This window comes from Rhinopithecus roxellana, chromosome 6, assembly GCF_007565055.1.
Source record: "Rhinopithecus roxellana isolate Shanxi Qingling chromosome 6, ASM756505v1, whole genome shotgun sequence".
In the NCBI taxonomy this organism is placed as follows: Eukaryota; Metazoa; Chordata; class Mammalia; order Primates; family Cercopithecidae; genus Rhinopithecus; species Rhinopithecus roxellana.
Window position 1 is genome coordinate 144,460,625 of NC_044554.1, and position 22,393 is coordinate 144,483,017.

Genomic DNA, 22,393 nt, shown 5'->3' on the forward strand with positions numbered 1-22,393 from the left:
GGAGCATAGAACAATTGTTAAAATTGTTTTCAGTAAAAATAGTTTCAGTATAGAAATGGAAATGTTTTAACTAAATTATCTGGAATCTTGAATGTCTAATTCCTTGTGTTTAATTCTAGGAAAATAAAGCATAATATAATTTATAATCTCCATGTTTTATATTGATAATATGAAACTTATGTATGGCTATAATTTTGACCAGAAAAAATATTAGATTTGGGGAAGGGTGGTAGGTGGAATGGGGAGTGATAATGCAGAAGATGGTCAAAATTGTGTGCCTGACATTTATTTGTGAAAATAAGTATGAATGGAAGTGTATAGTTATGAAATGTTTTATCTACATTTCTGTAGATTTATATGTATCTATTCAACCAACATGTGGCTTTGCCAAGGAGATCGTCTTTGAGGAGTGTTTTGGAGGATGAAAAGAATGTACTGCTTTTAGCTCCAGAGAAGATGGCGCACCAGCAAGTGCGTCTATCTCCCTTCTGTGAGCTTACCAAATGCAGAGGCTTTTATATTGGATACAAGGAAAAATATACAGAAGTAGGCTGCTTATAAAAGAGAGTGATGCCTAAAATAAAGGCATTGAAAGGTTGAAAATAAAGGGAAAGAAAAATATCTACCAGGCAAATGTGAATAAAAAGAAAGTCTGTTGTAGTAATCTTGAGGCAAAAGACATCATAAGGGACAAAGAAGGACATTATATATTGGTAAAATGAAAAAGAATTTCCCAAATGAAAAAGAGTGAATACAAGAACATCATGTACAGAGACATGGAAGAATGAAAAATATGTGTGGGTAATATCCAAGAATTGTGTCTGTTGCATGATATTTGCAAAAGAAAATTAGGGGTTAAACATCTAGGTCAGGTGGTTGTCAAAACTTGAAAGGCCTTAGAGTGTGTTTGCCTCTGTTCTTGGCACTGAAGTAAGAGAACTCCTGAAATAGAGAAGATTCCATAACCATAGGATGTATGATATAAACTTAGTGATACGGCCAGTTGTAAATGTTTATATTTAGTTATATGCCGTTGCTATAAATACTCTCAATCTGTCGAAACATAAGTAAAATATGTTTTAGGTGCTTGCTATTCCTTAAATTCAATAGTTCACACCCAACTAGATTGAATTATGAAGTCAGAATTGAATTGCAACATTAACCAAAAGTTGTTGCTATTTTCAGAGGCAAGCTTTCTAAAATCCTCTTGATTTAACTTGGTTATAGGTCATGGTGTGGTATGGCACATATCAACTTGACCTTTGTAATAAGAAATGATGTAAAAACTCTGGGTTGACTTTTGGTATCTGCTACAATTATGTTAGCAAGTAGAAACTTAGTCTTATCACAGCTCTCAAATATAGTATATATTCAGATGCTACACATGACAGAATTTTTGGTGTTCAGAATTTCCAAGTTGATAAATATAAAATATGCAGCTACATAAGAAGGAGACTTATTTTGTGGAATAAAATAAACTTTTGATTAATACCAAGTAGTGAAGATCAGAATGCTAATCCTTCTTAACTGGACTTCTAGAATTTTTTACTTTCATAGCCCTCTAGCTAAAAATACTGTTTTCTTGAAACAGAGTTTTCCATTAAGTTTCTGATCCTGTGAACACCTTGTATATACATAGCTCTGTCAACATAGGATGGATTAGTCAGTGTTAACTTGCATTTCAAAGTAGACGCTGTTAAATAAAGAAAATAGTGCTTCATTGTCACCGAGAACCATTACGTGCCACTTAAAGGAAAAGCAGGGATTCCTAGTTGATGTGTACTGATACATTCAGGCATATGTAGTACGTATACTAACGCAAAATTGTGTTAAGTTGCCTAGTTTTCTTATGTGAAACATTAGTTTTAGGGTGGCAGAAATACTGTTTATACAAAGTATAAAAATTGTGTTATAAGTTTCTCAAGTGACCTTTGAAGGGAGGCAAAGTTGGGTCTGAAGCTGTAATATATTTCTTCTAGAATTTTGAGTGGAAATGGTGTATTCAGTGAAATTCATGGGTTAAAGATAGAGCATGAAGACATTAGCCAATGCAGCTGATAACCAGAGTTTTCTGGAAGCTCTGTCATGACTGCAGGGTAAACTAAATTCGTTACTGTAAAGCAGAGTTACAAATCCATTTTTATATTAATTTCTTAGTGCTGATATCTGCTATAAATGCCTCACAAGAAAGATATTTTAATACTTTGTTCATTCAAATTGTACTAGATAATGATGGTCACATTGAGATCATTTCTATTACAGTCTGATGCCTAGTGTTTTTCACTGGTTGGTCTATGTTGTGGGACAACAACAAGGCAAAGGAAATGCAAAAAGTGAAAGTACAGTTAAACTGCCCTTGCTTTCAATGAGATTCTTTATTCAGTTATAAACTTAGCTTTTAATTATAGTTTCTTTTTTGTTATTAAATTAATATTCTAATAAGAAACTACAGCGAAATATTAGAGGTTGAATAGTATATTAATGATTTACTCAAGATCAGTAGTCACTTAATACATTCATCTAAAGAAGGAATCATTTATTCATTGTATAAATATTTATTGAGTGACATAGTATGTGTCAGACATTACGCTAAGCTCTGGTGATACAGCAGAAAGCAAAATGGACTATTTTTTCAAGTTGATGCATGAAACTTTTTATAGCTCTGAGTAAATAATGCAACATTTAATCAATTATATAACTTTCTTTAGACTTTATACAATTTCTTAGAAAAATAGATGAGTAACAGCTCTTTAACATTTTAATAATCATGAATTAAAGGTCCATAGAAGGATATTTTTTATAACCAGTTATAGTAATAATAGCTAGTATTTATTGAATACCTATTTGCCAGGTATTATATAATTCTCTGTCATCCTCATAACAATCCTGAAAACTTTATTATTTTGAATCCATGGTTATAAATTGAAATTCAGGGAAGATTTGAACAAAATTTAGTTACAGACTTTCTTATCAAACTCTATAGTAATCACCTTGGTTGCATTGCTTCTAAAACTGAAAATTCCATGAAAGTAGAGCTTGTGTCATTCTTGTATACATTTGTATCTTCAGGGCTTGCACTGTGGCTGTGAAATAGTTGATATTCAATATATGAAATAATTCACTTCCATAGAAAAAATAAACTTCCCTTGATTCTATCAAAAGACCATTAAGTTTTACTTATCTTTAATTACAGGACTGCACAGGGCCATATTGATTTCTCCTCCTGTGCTGGCTGCCTTGAGCGCTGCAGAGAGGGGCTGATGTGCAACTGGAAAACACTCAGGAAAAATAGAACCTGGAACAAAGTGGCTGAGCAGGGAAAAGCTATGCACATATGCCCATCACCTTAAGAGTACAATGCTGCTCTCATTTGCAAGCTAGGGAATCCATTTCTGAACAATCCACCTTAGTCTTTCGTACTCTGAATATTAATAGCCTTGTTCTTACCTAGCCTTACCTAGACTAATTATTTTCATTTAAAAAATTGTTTTCTAAAATATTGGCTAATTTGAAATCACACCAAAAGATACTTTATTCTTTTATATTTTTGCTATGTAATTCCTGCTTTTGAAAGGATGATCTCACCTTATGGTTCTCAAACTTTATTGTGTATCAGAATTACTTGGAGGGCTGGTTAAAATACAGATTCCTTCCAGAGATTCTGACTTTGTTCTGGGGTAGGGACCAATAAATTGCACTTCTAGCAAGTTTCCAGGTGATTTTGATCCTCTGTAATCTTCTAAAAATAGGATACATCTTGGCTCAACACATTCCATTTGAAGGGAAGAGTTATTGTCAATCATTGCAAGGTCAATGATTCTAAAGTTTTTGTTGACGTTGATTTGTTTTGCTTTCACATGTAACAGTCTCCCTGAAATTTCAATGCCAACATGATTTCTCAGACCCTTTGCTTGCTGTAAAATCTTTCCTCAGATGAGGAAGATTTTCTCAGAAGACCATTTGTTATCTAATTAGGCTTTCTAAGTGGGGAGAAATCACTTGTTAATTGAGTATCCTTTATTCACATAGAATTGATGCTGTTCCTCTAAGAAACAGAAAATTCTGGTAAATAAGGTCTTCAGTTGGAACAAAAATTAGTACACTGTACTTTCACCTCCATCCCATTCCTTGGAAGTCTAAGGGAGTCAAGCTCCCTGACTGCAGACAAATGCATATAGTTTTATTGCTGTAACAATAGTTTGAGGAATGTGAGGTTGGGAGAAGAGGTCACATCAATGAGTGAGTGAGTGAGTGAGTGAGTGAGTGAGTGAGTGACTGGAGGAACACCAGTTATTGGTGAGTAATTTGTAGCAGACGAAAATTGTAGAGCACAAATTCAGTATTTGAGGTAATTAAATTTTAAATCTTACTTCATTTAGATTCCAGAATCACAGGGTTTGTTAATACATGAAAAGTCTCTGCTTGATTACAGATGAACTGAGGATATATCATTGTGCTAGAATAAATTGGGTTACACTACCTCCTTTGCTTGTTTCCAGTTATCAACTGAGATTGATTTTAGAGGAAAGCGTATTATAATCCAGAAAAACACAACTTGAACTCCATAATGTCAAGTGTTGAAATCCCAAAGGATGAAAATATAATTCTGGAAAAAATAATAAAACATTCTTTATATGTATTTACATTTTAAAAGGGGGTTTATTTGAGAAAAATGAAAACAAAACAATACACTGTACACAATAAAATAGGAAAACTAGCACGTATTTTTACAAGCAAAACCACTCAGTTACACTAGCAACAGTCACTCCAGTATAACAGTTATGCAGACAAACTGTATTTATAAAGAAATAGGTCACAAATGGAAATGTATAAATGCATATCACTGTGGTTGATAATTGTGTGCACCTAGCTTTATATAACTGTAGTCATCTGAAATCCTGATGAACAAGCTAAGCTTTTTGGCAAGATGGATCAAAAAATGCAGTGGGTCATCAACACGTATGTAGTTACCCAAGGAACCGAGATCCTGATAAATTTTCTTTCACAAACGCAGACATAAAAAATCTTTCTTTCTTTATTGAAGAAATTTCAACATGTTTGGGCACAGAGACAATGCTTATATGCAAAGTCAATGTTGTGATAATGCACTTCTGGTGAAGTCAAATTTCTGATGTCCGAGGCATTGGAAGAGAAGTCTGCCCTAGTTCTCACAGAGAAACCAGTTCCCCTCCTGTGTGTGTTCTATGTGGGCCCCCGGCAGATCGCATGGTGCCTGCTAACATTGAGGGCAGGTCTTCTTCACCTCATCCACTCAAACTCACACACTAATGTCATCTGGAAGCACCCTCACAGACACACCCAAAAAATGCTTTAATAGATTTTAAGTATTTAATCCAGTGACATCTAAAGTTGAATCCACAGGTCAACTCCTTGTCAACTTAGCTCCCTTAAGTATCTCCCTAATCATACCTAATTTCCAAGTCAAGACTGCAACAACCGCCTAACATGATGCAACTAACATAATGTAATGATCCTGCGTATGACCAAAAACTAATCCCTTTCCCAGAATTCAGCTTTCAAGATTTCATATTCGAGATTTTAATATTTCGAGATTGTCATTTTCAGGATTGTGGACATGAGAGATTTTAGACCTAAGGGATTTAGACCCTAGGGATTTTGTATCTTTTTCAGATTTCAGCCTTCAGGATTATTGCATGTGGGATTGTGTCTTTCAGGATTATGATCCAAATCCATTTTAGAAAAGGTCATTGTGAACTAGAGGTCTGAGGATATTTCTGAAAATATTTTGGTGATATACAGGTTTTTTAATACTTTTTTTTTTTGCCTATATGTCTGCATAAAAAGAAATGGGATTATGATAACTTTGAAATAACATTTTACATTAGGATTTAATTCCCATTCTCATTTACTATTAAATTGAGAACCTGGGGTTTTTGGCCCTTGTTATTTTTTTTTCCTTTATCTTTGACCTATATGTATATAAAATATAATATTTGAATTAGTTTCTAATAAATGCTTATTTAATTGAATTTGAATTTATTATATTGAAACTTTTTAAACTACCCATCTGTCCTAACCTGACATTTGTATTAGCTTGTTATAGTTCTTGTAATAGAACATGTATCTTTTCCCCCAAAATTAGTAAAATGTAGTTTTATAAATACCCCAAAAGAAACTGAGTCACGTTTCTTTACTAACATTACTGAGATGATGTGAGAAGAAGTAACTCAACATTCTTAAGAATGGAAATATAGTAATCAATATAGTTGATGGTTGTTTTGATGATACTTATTTTTCTTCTCAGAAACAAGTGGGTTTTGTGTAAGTATCCAATGTCTTTTCACTCTAAAATATTTTTTCATTATCAAGAGTTAAATAAAAGAGAAGATGGCTAATGGAAAAACGTACTGCAAGAATGCAGGGATGAAATGTAAATAAACCATGTTAAATAATGGTCAAAATGAAGAAGACACATTATTTGCAGTATTTTGTGTGGAATGCCCTTTCCTGGAACCTTTAATAACTAGGATAATTACGAACTCAGTTTTCTGGAGTTGTATTCTGTTTCTTATTATTATGAAAACTGAGAGATCTTTTTTTTTTTAATCAATTGTGGTTTGAAGATGTAATTTAAACTTAAAAAGACAAAAGATGCATAGGCATATTATATCACTATTGTGATTATGTATGTATCCCTTTTGTATGTTCATCATAAATTTTTGTATTCTCTTAAAAATCACTCTGAAACAGACAGTGCGTCCATTTTTCATGAGTAGATCATATTAAATTTTATTTGGAATATCTCAGATAATGATTTGTATCATGTTGGTAAAGGACAAGATGGTGAGACTGGATAAAACAAATGCTAGACTTTTATGGTTAGTTATTAATTACCTGTATTTCCTTAAGCAACTCTCTTTAAAGCCTGACTCCAATAGTGAGTTCTTTTGTAATCAAGTCTTCTTAGTTTCCTCATGAGTAAATTTCAGTTATTGTTTTTCTTAATATAAGAAGTTCTTGTTCTGATCTCACCACAAAAAAAAGTGGTAACAAGCTGAGATGATGGATTTATAACTTGATTATGGTAATTATTTCACAAGGTATAGGTATATCAAATCATCAGATTGTACACCTGAAATATAAAGAATCTTGATTTGTCAAATATACCTCAATTTAAAAAATGTTCTTTAAATAAATGTTTTGTAGAATAAAAAAAAAAAAAAAGTTCTTCAAAAGAAATCTTAAATCTCCAAATGTAAACAGGGAAAAGCGGAACTCCCCTGGTTCCATGGAGAACCTTTTTTTGAGGAACCTTAGGCAACTCCAGGTATTCTATGTCATAAGGCTTGAAAACTACAATTGACTATCTCTAAACTTCCTCCCGGGTCTAAAATGTGAAGATAGTCACCACTTCAATACATCATCCTGAAGGAAAATTGTTAGGTCCACACTGTTTCTATCCTTTGAATTTTACACATAAATTTAGAAACCAAAAGTTTATTTGTAATATCAGATGGAATCAGATCATTGTTTTCTGGTTGGTTGTTTGTTTTCCACTGACAGGAACATAAGATTTTGTTGTGTAGTTTAAATCCACTGCAGTTTGGAATATATATTTTTAAAAAATTGTAACATATATCCAAATACAATTTTTCAAGAAGTATTCAGTAGAAATTAATCTGTAAAAGAAGAGGAATTCAGCAGTACCTTATTTGATGAATGATTTAACATACTTATTTATTTCCTTTCATCAAAACTCTGTGTCCCCTTGTTTGCCCCCTCTGACTTCATACTCTGGAATTGACTAAGATCCCTCTTCCATCGGATTATTCTGGGAATCTTGAAATAATCTGCTTTTTCCTCTCTTTCCCTGTTGCTTCTGATGCCTTAGAATTACATTTTCCTTGCTGATTTAGTTTAGAAAAGAGAAAAGAGCTTCCATGACTAGTAGATTATCACTTTTGGGTTTGCTCTTGAAAGTGACAAGATGCTAGGATCCCTCTTTGGAATGTAAAATTTATCTCTTATATAGAAATGATATAAATGTGCACCAGAGACTATAAAACTCTGATACTATCTACTGTACTGTATAGCTGAATGCCACAATGTGTCTGGTAATCTATTGACTATCATAAATGCTATTTCTACAGAAAAGTTAGGAGGCCCATATTTCAGGCAACCAATGCATAGTTGAACGCAGAACAGTCATAGTTGGGTACTAACCATATTGATTTATCCATCAACAGGTGCGTATGCTCAGAAATTCTGTATCCATAAGAAATCAGAGTACTTTCTTTTCCTTTTGCAAGTAAATTGAATTTAACCTGAGAGGCTGAGGGGAAATTTTCACATATAAGCCATGGTTTTGTGTTTTGTGTTTTGTTTTGTTTGTAGATATAGTACTAACTGGATGGATGCAATAAAATTCATAGGTGGTACTAAGATACAATAGGATTTGTGAAATGGACAATTGTCTTGCATCAATAGCAAGTGAAAAATCAAGCCTGTCCTTCATACAAATTTTATTCTGGGGTGTGCTTGTTTTCCAAAACTACCTCTACTAAATCTCCCGTTAGTCCTGAAACTAGAAGGCAGAAAAGCTTCTAGTGCTACAGCCAACTGCAGTGTAGCCTGAGAAACAGGCAACAAAAATAGAACACCAGGATTGCTGTGCGTGGGTGAGGCAGAAACCACATTATGAGCAAAAGCTTCCAGTATTATTTTAGAACCAATACAGAGCTCTGCACTTCTCTCCTCTCTCTTCCAAAAACACATACTACAAAAATAAAATGAAATGAAATGTATGTGCATTTGCCCTCTTAGAATTATGATTCTTAATTTTTTTTCTTGCCTTCCTTTCTTTGGAAGCGAATCGCCAGTATGGAAACACAGTGTGTAAAGCAAGCTTCGAGGGAGGAAAGAGTTAATTGCTTTTAAGGCCCTGCAATAGAGAATTATGGTTTGAAAGATAGAGGCTGGACAGCTGGGTTTGCTGGGGTATTTTTAAATGCATTAATGCAGGCTCCAATCACTCGGCCATGCTTGACCTATTTTTGGCTCAGGCCGACCATTGTTCTATTTCTGTGCCTGTGGGCCATGCTGTTGTTGATTCATATGCAAATGGATTATCACTCGCTTTAGCCAACTTGAGCTGAGAGAGACTGAGAAAGGGGGAAGAGAGGCACAGACACAGATAGGAGAAGGGCACCGGCTGGAGCCACTTGCAGGACTGAGGGTTTTTGCAACAAAACCCTAGCAGCCTGAAGAACTCTAAGCCAGGTTTAATTGGTTTCTTTTTCTCGTGGGTAGACTTAATAATTTTCTACTTATTCTGACAAAGAAATAACCCCGAAGCACGTTCCTGTTTCCCACCTGCTTGTAGTTTCCGGGATAACCTAAACTCCAGAGAGCTGTAGCATCCACTCTGTCCTTTCTGCTTTGCACACAGGTTGGTAACATGGGAAAAGTGTCCAGGTCTTTTTAAAAGTGGATGCCCATTTGAGCAGAAAGGAAATCATTGTTGAAGTTGATCCTCTGCTGCTTCTCCTCAGGGAGGAGGGAGAACCAGCGAGGGTAGCTCCTGGGGCCGGTGCACTGAGCAGTGATGAATGTTTCATGTAGCTGAAGTAAGAGTGACTGGAATATGCTGCAGACAATTTACGAGAGTGACTCCTGTTTTTCCTCAGATGGGGTGGCTGGACGAGAGCAGCTCTTGGCTCAGCAAAGAATGCACAGTATGATCAGCTCAGGTAAGATCCTCTTTCATAACTGAGACGATTTAGGTTTGAAAAGGGGCTGGCTTGGGAAATGCAGCTAAGAAAAGCACCTCTCTTAAGGAAATTGCTGCTTTTTCATGTTGATGTTGCTATTTTCTTGGTGCGTCTGTAGGGTTTAACTTAGATCCCTTCCATTACTGTTTCTGTGCATATTCAGTCTGCTTAGGGACAGCAGCTTCTGAATGAAATTGCAAACTATTGCTTCTGATGAAAGATGAGACTGAGATAAGTAAAATGTAGTTGGGGGTGTTTTGCCTTTACTATGCAACTAGAAAAAGGAGATCTGTACTGATTGTAAGCCTATTCTAATAGGACTTTAAAAATCAGGTAAGTTCATATTGGGGCTTCAGTTTAAACTGCAGCCCCGCTAGCCTGACGATTTTATATTTACTGTGTGCTAAAGAAGCACATCTATTTATAGACCTACCTTCTAAAATGTGTTTGCTACAGAGTTATAAAGGTAGTTTTCTTTTTTCCATTATATGGCTTTTTCTCATCAGCCCCAAATGAAACTGTTTAGGATGAAATAAAATTGTCATTAGCAGATGCTTATTTTAATTTTCTTCAAAAACATGTGGGAAGTCTAGCATTGTCAGGCAGATGTGATGGCATAACACACATGTAAATGTGTTAAAAGCAGGTGCAGCATTTTAAAGGATAATAGGAACAGATTCTAATTTCTAGTTTCTCAGGGAGATGAGTTGGTGGGAGATGGAGCTTGTCAGCCTTGTCAATTTATACTTACTAAATGAACATACTCTCCAGGCAATATCACTTACTTGTAATTATTGCCTTTCATATTTATTTCCTTTGGCTATTTCCTAAAGCTTTGGGAACTCTTTGTTTCTGTCCTCTTCTGAATGATTCAACCTAAAATTGGCTTAAAGTTCTCACTCAGATCCCACCTCCTATGTGGGCTTAATCGTAATTATAGATCACCGCCTAGGTTTCCATGATAAGAATGCCACATAAAGCAGTGTTTACTTTATAGAGCTAGGTGTGAAAGAAATATTCCACAGGTTGGCATGATGTCTGTTTTGGTGTTAATACACCTTCCCATATGTGGATCTATGTTTAAAGCTAGTTTTCTTTAAACCTTGGTTAGTTATGATGATTTTAAGATCCTTCTGTTGACCCCATCTTTTCATGGAATCAGAATACAATATCACTTTTGCACAATTTGGTATTTATACACTTAAGTGACAGGAATTATGTTAATGAATAGTGCCTGCTTAACAAAAGCAAACCTACCAGAATTTCGGTACAGTTTATTCTTATAGCTGCAAAACTGACAAGGGCTCCAGGAGGGTTTAACAAGTATGTCTCTAATGGGACTGGTCATTTAACTTAGCATTTTATTTTTAAAAATATGGATGAACTCTTTGAAAATAACTAGTTTAGAAATCTTTTCAGCACTATGCTTTATCCTTTTCGTCCTCACTTCTGTGTTACAAGTTCGATTTTTTTTTCGTGTGGTAGAAACATACATGCCTTCCAAGTAGCAAGTGTCTGCTGACGCTAAGTCTGGCTACAGGTGTTTGCAAGCTTTGCTTTTTTCTCCACATCTTTGATAATCACATACAACTTTACACCCATTTCAGTAGAGATTGTTATTTTCCTAGCATTTAATGGTTTGTGTACCAAGCAACAAGATTTTCAGACAGGGAAGTGCTTCAGGCTGTCCATGCTTTTGCCAGTTCTACAAGAAGCAACATTTAAGCACCAGCTAGCTATTAAATGAAAGGTAATATGGGTTAACCTCGACTCCCAAAACCTGTCTGCTATAAATACATAATCACTAAGTTCTATTTATTTTTAAAATTTGAACCATAAAAACAATTGTACCCTTCCTAACATGCCATATATTTCATCTGTGTTCTTAAATTTAATTCACCTAGTCTTTATTGTATACTTCCTGTGAGGCACTGGCTCTCAAAGTTGTACTCACCAGAAGCACTTTACAAAATATGATACCTAGATTCCACTCCCAGAATGTCTGATTTAATTGGTGTGGGGAACAGCGTGGGGATTGAGGTTTTTAAAATCTCCCCACCTATTTTAACCTTCAGCAAACTGCGATCCACTGCTGTAGGGCTAGGGAACAGATGGCGATGCTGGTGAACTCCTATCAGTAGGGTTTGTCCTTTGAGTTAACTGCTAAATTAGGGGTGTGTTTGTCTTAATTTAGCTACAAATCTTGTTCAGCTTCCTTTTGGACCAGTGGTCTGGATGTGATTCATAGGCTTAGAAGCAGAGTCTTTAGATTTGAAAGAGAGAAAGGATGCCTGGTAGCAGTGCAGAGGAGTGGAGGGAGAGAGCACTGTTCAAGGAGTCAAACACTCTGTATTCTAGCATGAGCTCCACTACTAGCCAATTGTGTACCGATTTTTTACTCATCTTCAAAGATGAAGAATAATGATGTCCTCCTGCTCGCCTCTTAGCATTCTTGTGAGGTTCAAATGTATCAATATGTATTTAAAACATATACTCACTATTATAATTGTTGTTTTTAGTGAATGAACCTAGGATCCTGGTTTTCAATGCCATGTTCTAGATTATCCAGCTGAACAAGCCAGATGAGTTACATTGTAGGTCACATGGGGGAAATGATCGTTTGTTTTGATAATCAGTTTGCCTTAGTTATCTTGTAAATCAACTATTTCTTTTGTTATCTTGGTTTGATAAGAGTTGAGATCTTTCCTATGCAGATTATGACTATAGGTAAGAGTGGGGTGTGTGTGTTCTGTGAAATGTCTCATTATGTAATAAAGGCAAAGAAGTTGCACAGTATGTGATTGAACAGTGAACCCCAATGGCAGATTTCTTGAGATTATTTTTAAAACGTTGGTTCTGTTGTGTAATCTCTTTAGCAATTGCTTTAGAGTTCCGATTTGTTGTTCTAGTTATGTTAGATATTATGCACTAATATAGATGGTTTTTGTTCAGAGCTTTTTATATGCTATTGGAATACAAGTTTTTTTTTATTGTTGTATGTTTTTCTGACATTGACTCAGCCAGGCTGAACATGTTTGGTAGAACCAGGTTCTGTAATATTGTACTAATATATTTTAGTTTAAAGTTCTATAATATTAAATCTTAGAATTCAGTATGAGTGACACAGTTTGTCAAGTGCATCCCTACTTTTGTGGCTTGTGTGGGCCAGTGTAAGTGATAACTGTGGCAGAAACTGAAGCATGTACAAATATTGACTGAGGTCACTCCGCAGGAGCTGGCAGGATTAGGGGTGTTCTCCCATTGCCAGGCATGTAGCTTAACACATTGGGCAGCAGAGCTGTCCAGACAATATTGGAACAATTATTATGAAGGAATTTCCTAGAGCTTGTACAGAAGTAATGTAAGATATATTTACAATAAGGAAAGCTCATATTTTGGCCATCTATTCTTATTTTAGGGTATAAAAGAAAAACATTTAAATCAAAATCCTGAAATTCTTTTATATGTCTTCACCCATTTTTGAATCCTTTTGTTCCTTAGTGTGTGGTGTTGAGGGGAAGGGAACATTTTAGATTCAGTAGTCACGTCACTTATGTCTACTTGAAAAGCAGAATCTAATTATGAAAATGTAAGTCTGTGAAATGTTCCTGTCATGTCAAGAATCACTTCTGGTATTCCCCATAATTACTGTTTTGCCATTCTCTAACTCAGGTTATCTTCACTTGCAAGTCTGTTATCAATTGAGATAGATGATAGGTATCAATCAGAAATATAATTATAAATAGGCTCATTGAGAATGGAGACAAGAATGAGTATTTTATATTTCTAAGGATGACACAGGAGGCATAATTATGGTTATGTCCATTAAGTAAGAAAGTCCAATAAAACCCCTTAGAAGACTGAAATAAATCCAAATTCTGAATTCAAAAAATATTCTAAATGATGATTTTAATTTTGGAGGTGAGCGATTTTAAAATGTGCCTTATAATTTCTCACTACTGATAAATAATGAAGTGAGCCCAAAATAGCATGTCAGCCAACAAACACTCCTTCCACCCCTGTCACCCAATATATTCAACAGTAACTGAGCAAAGAAAATGATATAACCTAATGCAACATACCTCAGAGGCTAACAGCCAAGGAAAAAATGGATGCGGAGGTTCTTTGATCATAATAGAGAGACCTGTCTCCTGGGCTGTCTTAGAATTTGACTGGAAAGTTGACCAATTCCTGAGAATTCTCACTAAGATTCCCAGATCTGAAGAGAAGAAAACTGAGTGGGTATCCTCACCATTTTGGGTGGTTCATGTTTTCTCTTGTGACTGAGAAATAGTAGAAATGAAGGCTTCAGCACAGCATACTAAATTGGGAGAATGATCGCTCCGTAGCTCTTTGGAATGACGTACCTTTCACCAACTAACCTTAGAGATTCTACCAAGAAGAAAAACATCAACTCATTGAGCCCATGGAATTAGATGTCTTAGTATTACTTCCCACAAAGAGCACCTTAATAAAAACATGAATTTTATAAAAGAAAAGCTTAAAGGTGAGATGATAAAACAAGAGAATGAGATGAGAAGGGAGATACAGATCTCAGGAAATGAATTAAGAATGGAAAATTGTAATGATTATAGAAAAAATATTCATTAGAAATAGGAGAAAACAGAATAGGCCCTGGTAAAAATCTTTACACATAAAGATGAAAGGTTTGAAAAAAATCAGAGTGAATGAAAAAGGAAACTGGGTTAATGCAATTAGAGAAAAGTCTGTAAATTTGAAAGACAAAGATAATCTAACAAGAAGATTGTGTCCCAGAAGTTGATATTCCAAAACAATGAAACAGAAGATAATTTTGCACAAATGAAGAAAAGTGATTTCACTACAAAAGAAGAAAGCAAATCTGTACATTAAAAGACCTCTCCATCTTTTAGAAAACTGGATGCAAGTGCTCAACAGAGTCATATCCTAATTGGGCTAGTAAATGGTAAATTGTAAATAATTCCTCAGGAGTTCTGGTAGCTATAGTGGAGCCTGTGGAGTGGGAGGGTGGGGAAGAAGAGACTCAGAAAGCTTATCATATGTATGCCACGAACAACATCAGAAGACAATGAAGAAAAAAGTCTCAAAAGTTCTACAAGAAGTGCAACCCAATGTGACACTTGGATGTTTTTAAAATATAAAGAAAATAGTTAGACAAGATAGAAGTTCTCAAACATGAAAGAGGCTGCTTGACAGTGAAAGCCATACAGTGAAGAGATGAACTTAAAACAAACAAAAAACTAAATTCAGAAGTAGAGAAAACATTATCAGAGTAATGAGGGAGCACTGAATGCATTTAAACAACTATTGGATTGTGTTTATAGGGCAGAAAGCAGATATTATAAAGTAGGGGAATGTAAAAATGTTAATAAAGCTGACCAGTGTGAGGTGTTGGAGAGAGGTGAGATGGAAGGATGTGAGAAATGCTAATATCTTCCTTTCTGAGTAGGGGCAGACTCCCTGCTGCTTAAAATAGAAACACACACAAAAAAAGATTCAAAGCACTGATTTTTAAAAATAGTTTATTTAACCTTAAAGAGGTCTTTTTGGAAATAGTATCTCTTATGTTAAGGAAGTATTTAGTACATTTATAGTTCCTTCAACTGCAGTTTTAAATCTGCTTAATTCAGTTAAATTTAAATTTAAATTCAGTTAAGTTTAATTTCACTTTTTAAAAATAAATATAACATCAGTGATATGTTCTTATTCTTTTAATTTTTTAAATCTATCCATCCATCTCCTGAAGAATTCTTATAAAAATAGGAAGAAATTAGGAAAGATGCTCTGCTGTGTTTGGTGAAGAGGAGGGGCTTTTTCTTTTAGCATCATTCCTCTTTACAGAGCATGAAATTTTATAATAGGCATGTATTCTATGAGAAGTGTTTCTTACACACCCCCACACAAAGCTACTATTGCAAAATACTAACAGTGATTAATCGTAAGTAGTAGGTATATTAGTTAAGTTGTTTTCTCCTGCAAATAAAAGAAGACTCTAGTCAAAATGACAGACAAGAAGGACATTTATCATGTAATAAAGTAGTTGGGTGGTTAGGCAGCACCAGGTAGTCAAAAATGGCAGCAGCATTCAGGTCCTTCATATAGTTCCACTCTGCTGGTCTTAACCTTGGTTGGTGTGATCCTAAGATTGGATCCTCCAGCGGTCACAAACTGACTTGTAGCAGTTCCAAGCATCATATATATTTATGCATGACAAATTGCAGAGACAAAGGTTGGATCCTCCAGTGGTCACAAGTTGACTCATAGCAGTTTCAAGCATCATGTTATTTATGCACGACAAGTTCCGGAGACAAAGAGGGGAAACTGCTGTCTTGGCGTCTCTTTTAAAGGAAAGAAATCTTACCCAGACTTCTCCAGCAAATCATCCTTTATACTATATTGACCAGAAGAGCATCACCTGCCTATTCTTTCACTTGTTTTTGAGAGAAGTGGGACCCATGACTGAGCTGGGAAGGCGGGATACCTAAACCTGCTCAAGTTTCTATTGGGAAAAACAAAGAAGCAGGAGGAATAGATGTTAGCTAGGCACTAGCAGTATTTGCTACAACGTGTATATTGATGATTAGAAGTTTATTCTTTGCAATTTTATTTACTTTTTAGTCTCCACAAATATAATAAAGTAAATGGACTATGTTTATAATTTCCCTTTCAATTGAACTATGGGTGTTGATTTTCTTTTCATGAAGATAATATATCTGTTTAAATACTAATGTAAGTATTTTTTTACTAGTATTGAATATGTTTTTTTTTATTAATGTTGAATACATTGCCTTTCTTAGTATTGTCTGTCATTAGAAGAAGCCCCCTAATAAAGAGACTGAAGTAATTGTGGAAGAAACTGGATCTCTCTAAGCGAGCAATCATATTTTCTGAAGAAAGGAGAGTCAACATTGTGGCCTCATGCCTTACCAGCATTTGTTATAAACTTGAATAGAGTATTCCTTGTTGGCTTTGAGGCACACAAAACATTTTTTGAGAAATATAATAATATATGAATTGTTTTCAATATATGAAAGGAGGATTATCTTAAAAATACTCAGAATGTCTTTGCCAGTAGGTTGTCACAGATATTGCATTTTAAGAATCAGGAACAATTTTTACAATATGGAATGATAACTACATTTTAACATTTTTTTTCTGAATTTGAATGCTTTGAAAATAATTTAATTGAAATAAAAGCTCATGCAAATGACTTTAGAAAACAAGCTTTCAAGAAGAAATTCAAAAATATGTTGGCCTCTGCCTCAAATCAGTGTGCCATGGTCCCCCCTGGTTCTGAAAGGAAGCCGAAGTGAGTGGTTAGCTTGGGATATGTGGTGCTTTTCCTGTTGGCAGTTTTCCCCTTTTCTGTTCCCAGTAATTTGGCAATAAGGAAGCAAAGAAAGAGGAAATGCCTGGTGTTCCTAGCTCCATTCTTCTTCAATTAAGTCAGTTGAACAAAGCAAATTTAATTTATACAACATTTTTCACAATACTAAACGACCTACGCTTTCAAGTGTTATCAGAGAGCATTATGTTTAGGTTTACTCTAAGTTGCTATGATTCATGAATATAAGAATAAGTACTTCTTGTGTTTTTATAAGAATATATTTTCCATTCATTATCATAATGTTAACTTTTCCGTAGTAAAATAAGTGATGGGCTTTTTGTGTATAGTGTTTCTTAAATACCCATTAATTAAATCCAATGAAAACCACTTTTAAGGAAGAAAGAAATTTACCAAACCACAGAGTGTAACTAGTCATTTGCTTATGATTAAAATTTTTGCATGCTGATAAGGTTGGAAATACCCACAACTTTATTTTCCTGCTTCTCCTTATGGTCCACCATTTGTATCAGAAACTTTTAAATTCATAATGTATGTTCATTATTGACCCAGTTGCAACCATGTGGATGTTATTTTCAATTGGCTTGAGGTATAGTTTGGTGAATGTCTGAGGCACGACATTTCCAAACTGGGTTCAAATGAGAATGCTATGAAGTTGTTTCAAAAACTGAAACTTGATGTTAAAAACAAAATATAAAATAATAATAATAATAAAAATAAATAAATAAATAACCCCCCCAAAATCCAGAAAACAAAAAATAAGTAAATTTAACTGAGTTTTCATTAAATGACATCATAGCCTGGGAGTTCCTGCTTTAGTAAAAACGTGTTTACCCAGAAAGTTTTCAGGGAGCCCCATGTAGGGTGAATGAGAAAAAGCTCTTGTTGAGTTAAGCACTGAATTAATTTTATTCTTGATGAGGCTTTTGAAATCTGCTCATAATCAAAATTCAAGGGTGTATTTTAAGTACATGATTTTTACATTAGAAACTATTTATTTTATGTTAGAAAGAAAGTTATCACCACCTTTTTTTTTTAATCTGTCATACTCCTCTTCTAGTTGCTTCGTTCCAATTTTATTTTATTTTGTTTTGTTTTTTGAGACAGAGTCTCACTCTGTCATCCAGGCAGGAGTGCAGTGGTATGATCTTGGCTCACTGTCACCTCTACCTTCTGGTTCAAGTGAGTCTCCTGCCTCAGCCTCCCAAGTAGCTGGGATTACAGGCATGTGCCACCATGGCTGGCTAATTTTTGTATTTTTAGTAAAGATGGGGTTTCGCCATATTGGCCAGGCTGGCTTGGAACTCCTGACCTCAAGTGATCTGCCCGCCTTGGCCTCCCAAACTGCTGGGTTTACAGGCATGAGCCACTGCGCCCCGCCTAGTTCCAATTTTAGAGGTCAGTGATTGTAAGCATATTTTTTCAAAAACTTTTATGTCAGTCTTATTATTGACACAATGGCTAATGTTTCAAAAGTTTCTCCGTGTATCACTTTATCATTTAATCCTTACCACAGTTTAATAATGCAGTAGTTGTTGCAGCAGTATTGGTATTTTACAGTTGAGGAAGTATATTCAGAGAGATAACAAATTTACTGATGGTTACTATAGGTAGGAAATGGCAGGATTGTGTTTAAAAGCCTGCCACTTTTTCTCAAAAAATATTTAGCATAGGATAATTCTGCTTGGTACTAAAAATGTGGACGCATTTGTGTATGTATAAACAAATATCTAGGCAGACTTCTTAATCCTGGGAGATTTAAGGCACAAATAGGCAACTATGTTGAAAGTTTTGCTGGAAGATCCTTACTTCATGTTCTCAGTGCCATATAATTAAATTCGAGGAAGTTAGCACTATCCAGCGCTGAGAGGAGCTTAAGGAAACCAAGCTTCTATGAGAGTGCTCTTTTCCTTGGAGCAGATGCTCTGGACAGAAGCAGCATTCCTGATGCATTTGGCACCTGTTTACCAGTGTTCATGATACACTGATCATGAGGGTAAAGTTAGCCCCACTTCAAAATAGCAAATTATTATTAATGTATTTTGGCAAGAGAAAGTAATTTTTTGAAATGTTAGCACTATGGGGTTCATTTATTTTGACCAAAATGTTTGAATTATGCTCACCTTGGTATTTACCTTGAAATGTAATGGTAAAAAAGCCTGTATCACCACTCAAATCCTAATTTAACTTGCAATGTGAAATTCTCTAGCCAAAACAAAGATCTAGCTAACAAAATTCAGTTTCTGCTTATTTTGAGGACATATCTGTCCAATTTGGGTCCAGTTTGGACATTTTAGGTGAAAACTGGATAGCTGTGTTTATATGTATTATCATGATACTACATTTTATTTTATCTTGAGTTATATTTTACTGTATTGGATGCATATTATGTGTTCTGTAGGTGGGTTAAGCATAAAATCCACCAATTACCTATTAATCCAGTTATGCAAAAGCCCACTCTTTGCTTTCCAACATGTAATTTTTATAATCTTATTTGCTATGAGAATCTTGAGCCATCTTCAGGAATCAATACATTGTAAAAGCATTATTGATTATCACGTTAATGATTGACATAATTTATTGCCTTCCTAGGGGAAAGAAGCTTTCAGAAGATCATTAAATGCATTAAAACCTGCAGATGTCCACATGTCTGTGCCTCTCTTTAGCAGCCTGACTCCTTTGGGTCAGTTATTCTTAGCCTCGGTATTTCTATCTTATGGCATTGCAGGTCTAAGATTAGCTTGTTAGGCGTTATCATGCCATATGAGTTACCTCCTAATATAACTCTACACTGGAATGATTATTTATAGAAAGAGCATTCTGTCATTTTTGGGTTATTTCTAGTAGTTTAAATAAAGAAGAATAACATTCAAGTGAAACCACAGATTCCTTCCTGATGCCAAAATAACATGATAACTGTCTGCTTAAGGGGCAATAATGTTGTTTAAATGTGTGCTTAGGGTGATTGCAGAATTCTTTTTATCTCTGCCACTTTGAGAGAAAAGGGAGAGCTCTGGGTAATGATGTATAATGCTTATGGAAAGGCAAAGAGGCGGCCTTGATGCTGTCTCAGAGCACACACGACTCTGGTTGATGATGACAACAAGAGACACACAGGGTTTATTTTTAGAAACAGACATTGCTAAGCTCTCTGTTTGGTATTAATATTGCTCATAAACAGAGCTCCTTGGGGCTGTTGACCCTTCTAGTGAATATGGCATTGCACACACATACTGTTTTCTTTTTTCACTTCATAAGAATGATACTATTATTAAATGTATATATATATATATATATGTGTGTGTGTGTGTGTGTGTGTCAGTTTCTAAAAACTAAGAAATCTAAATTCTATTCAGTTTCTCCAATATATTTAGTTTTTTTTTAATCCCATGAAGCTTGGGTTTAAGAATTGGTTTATGAAAAACAATTGACTATTATAAGCACAATAAATATACAGGTTAACCATAAGGTATGGGAAAAAGGCAAATATACATCATGAATGACTTTTAATAATAAATAACACCAATGCTCCTAGCTTTATTACCACAATATATAAAATACAACTATAAAAGATACTGTCATTATAATGCACTAATGTAAGTTACTGATTTAAATAGATGAGATAAAATTCTCAGCATATGAGAAAAGTAAGTGTAAGCCTCTGCTTGTAGTTTGGGTATTACTACCTTTTGATGTTCCCAGCAAGTCTCATATACAGTAAAATATGCAGTTTTACATTTGAGAAATGTTCTCTCAATTTACTTTGTGTGCTTAATTCAAACCTTAGCAATTGTTACTTTGCTCTAAAATTAGAATTCTGTTTTAATGTTAGATTTGCATTTTATATTTTTTGACTATTAACTCTTTGTTTCTAAATGATAAAAATGTTTAAATGGATGTTAATGCATTTTATGTTACACATTTGCCAAATGCTATAGAATGGATAACTTATAGAGGTCTTCCGAATATTCATAACATATTATTATTTTCTTTTCTTTTTGAGATGGGGTTTCGCTCTTGTTGCCCAGGCTGGAGTGCAATGGCGTGATCTTGGCTCATTGCAACCTCCGCCTCCCGGGTCAAGCTGTTTTCCTGCCTCAGCCTCCTGAGTAGCTGGGATTACACGCATGTGCCACCAAGCCTGGCTAAATTTGTATTTTTAGTAAAGATGGGGCTTCTTCATGTTGGTCAGGCTGGTCTTGAACTCTTGAACTCAGGTGATCCGTCTGCCTCAGCCTCCCATGTTTTTAAAAGATAAACAAGTTTTGTGTTTTTGCTTGCTCTAAGGAATCTGCTGACCATTAGGAATTTCCAAAATGAAAGACAAAAATAGGAAACACACAGTAATTGAAATGTATCTTGAAAGAAGTCAAGATGGATATAAATTCAGAGAGTGGAAGTGGAAGCAACTGAAGTAACAACATAACATGTTGCATCCTGACCACTCTTTTAATGAGCAGGTTGAAGATTTTGGAAGATGAAATTGTTTGACGATTTGGGAACTGAGGTGAAAGAGTCATTTATCTGTTCATTTTTTCACCCAAAACTATTTAAGAACCAACCATATGGCACAGAAGCACAGAAGATACAGCTATTAAACAAAGCAAGGAGATACATGGTTGGTGGTTCAGTGGAATGATGGATGGATAGATAAAGCTACTTGAGATAGGAATTAGTATTAAGGTGAAATAAAATAAGACAGTGAGATAGAAAGTGACTGATGAGGCAGTATTAGCTAGCGTAGCTAGGGTAGTTAAGTGAAAGCTTTTGAGTATGCTAAGCTGTAAAGGGTATCTTTCTAAAAAAAGAAAGTAGATTTTCCTTCAACATTTAATTTGGTCTAAGTCAAGGAGAACAGAAGCACGGTTAGAATAGAGTAGGAATGGTCTGGATCTATTTCAATATTGTTACCTCTGCTTTGTGGAAAGGATGAGGAAGCATTTAGCAGTAGGTAGGTAAGGGAACCAGAGAAAGACTGTTAGCCATGATTTTCTCTGTTTTTCATAGAAATCATGAACCGTGTGCCTCTCTTTTGTATTCATATTATTGACTTGAAATGAAGGCTCTTTTAGAACTTGTTGCCTGTCCTTGTTCCTAAGGTTCACCTTTGTCTCTCATCTCACCTGTACTGTCAATTGTGCTAAAATTTCTTACCCAAGCGGTATGAGTCATTGCTAGTAGTTTAGTGAAGCGAACAGTTTCTCTTTCTCAGAAACCCAAAAGAAGGGGAGCAGAATATCTTCGCCAGCTGAAGTTAGAAGTCTTAGAACATTTTCTCATAAACACAATATTGCAC

At 35.0% G+C, this 22,393-nt stretch overlaps 1 protein-coding gene across 21 annotated transcripts in view; it reads left to right on the forward strand.

Moving 5' to 3' along the window:
* HDAC9 (histone deacetylase 9) overlaps positions 1 to 22,393 on the forward strand; it is a 907,594-nt gene that overhangs the window by 412,928 nt on the left and 472,273 nt on the right. For 6 of the 21 annotated variants that reach the window (XM_030932436.1, XM_010358701.2, XM_030932440.1 and 3 more), the window contains exons 1-2: positions 9,117 to 9,430; positions 9,669 to 9,731. In XM_030932436.1, coding sequence (XP_030788296.1) covers positions 9,710 to 9,731 — 22 coding nt within the window. In that variant the 5' untranslated portion in view covers positions 9,117 to 9,430; positions 9,669 to 9,709. Of the gene's footprint in view, positions 1 to 9,051; positions 9,431 to 9,668; positions 9,732 to 22,393 lie in introns of those variants that run through there. The other 15 variants (XM_030932445.1, XM_030932446.1, XM_030932435.1 and 12 more) reach the window with 5 other exon arrangements.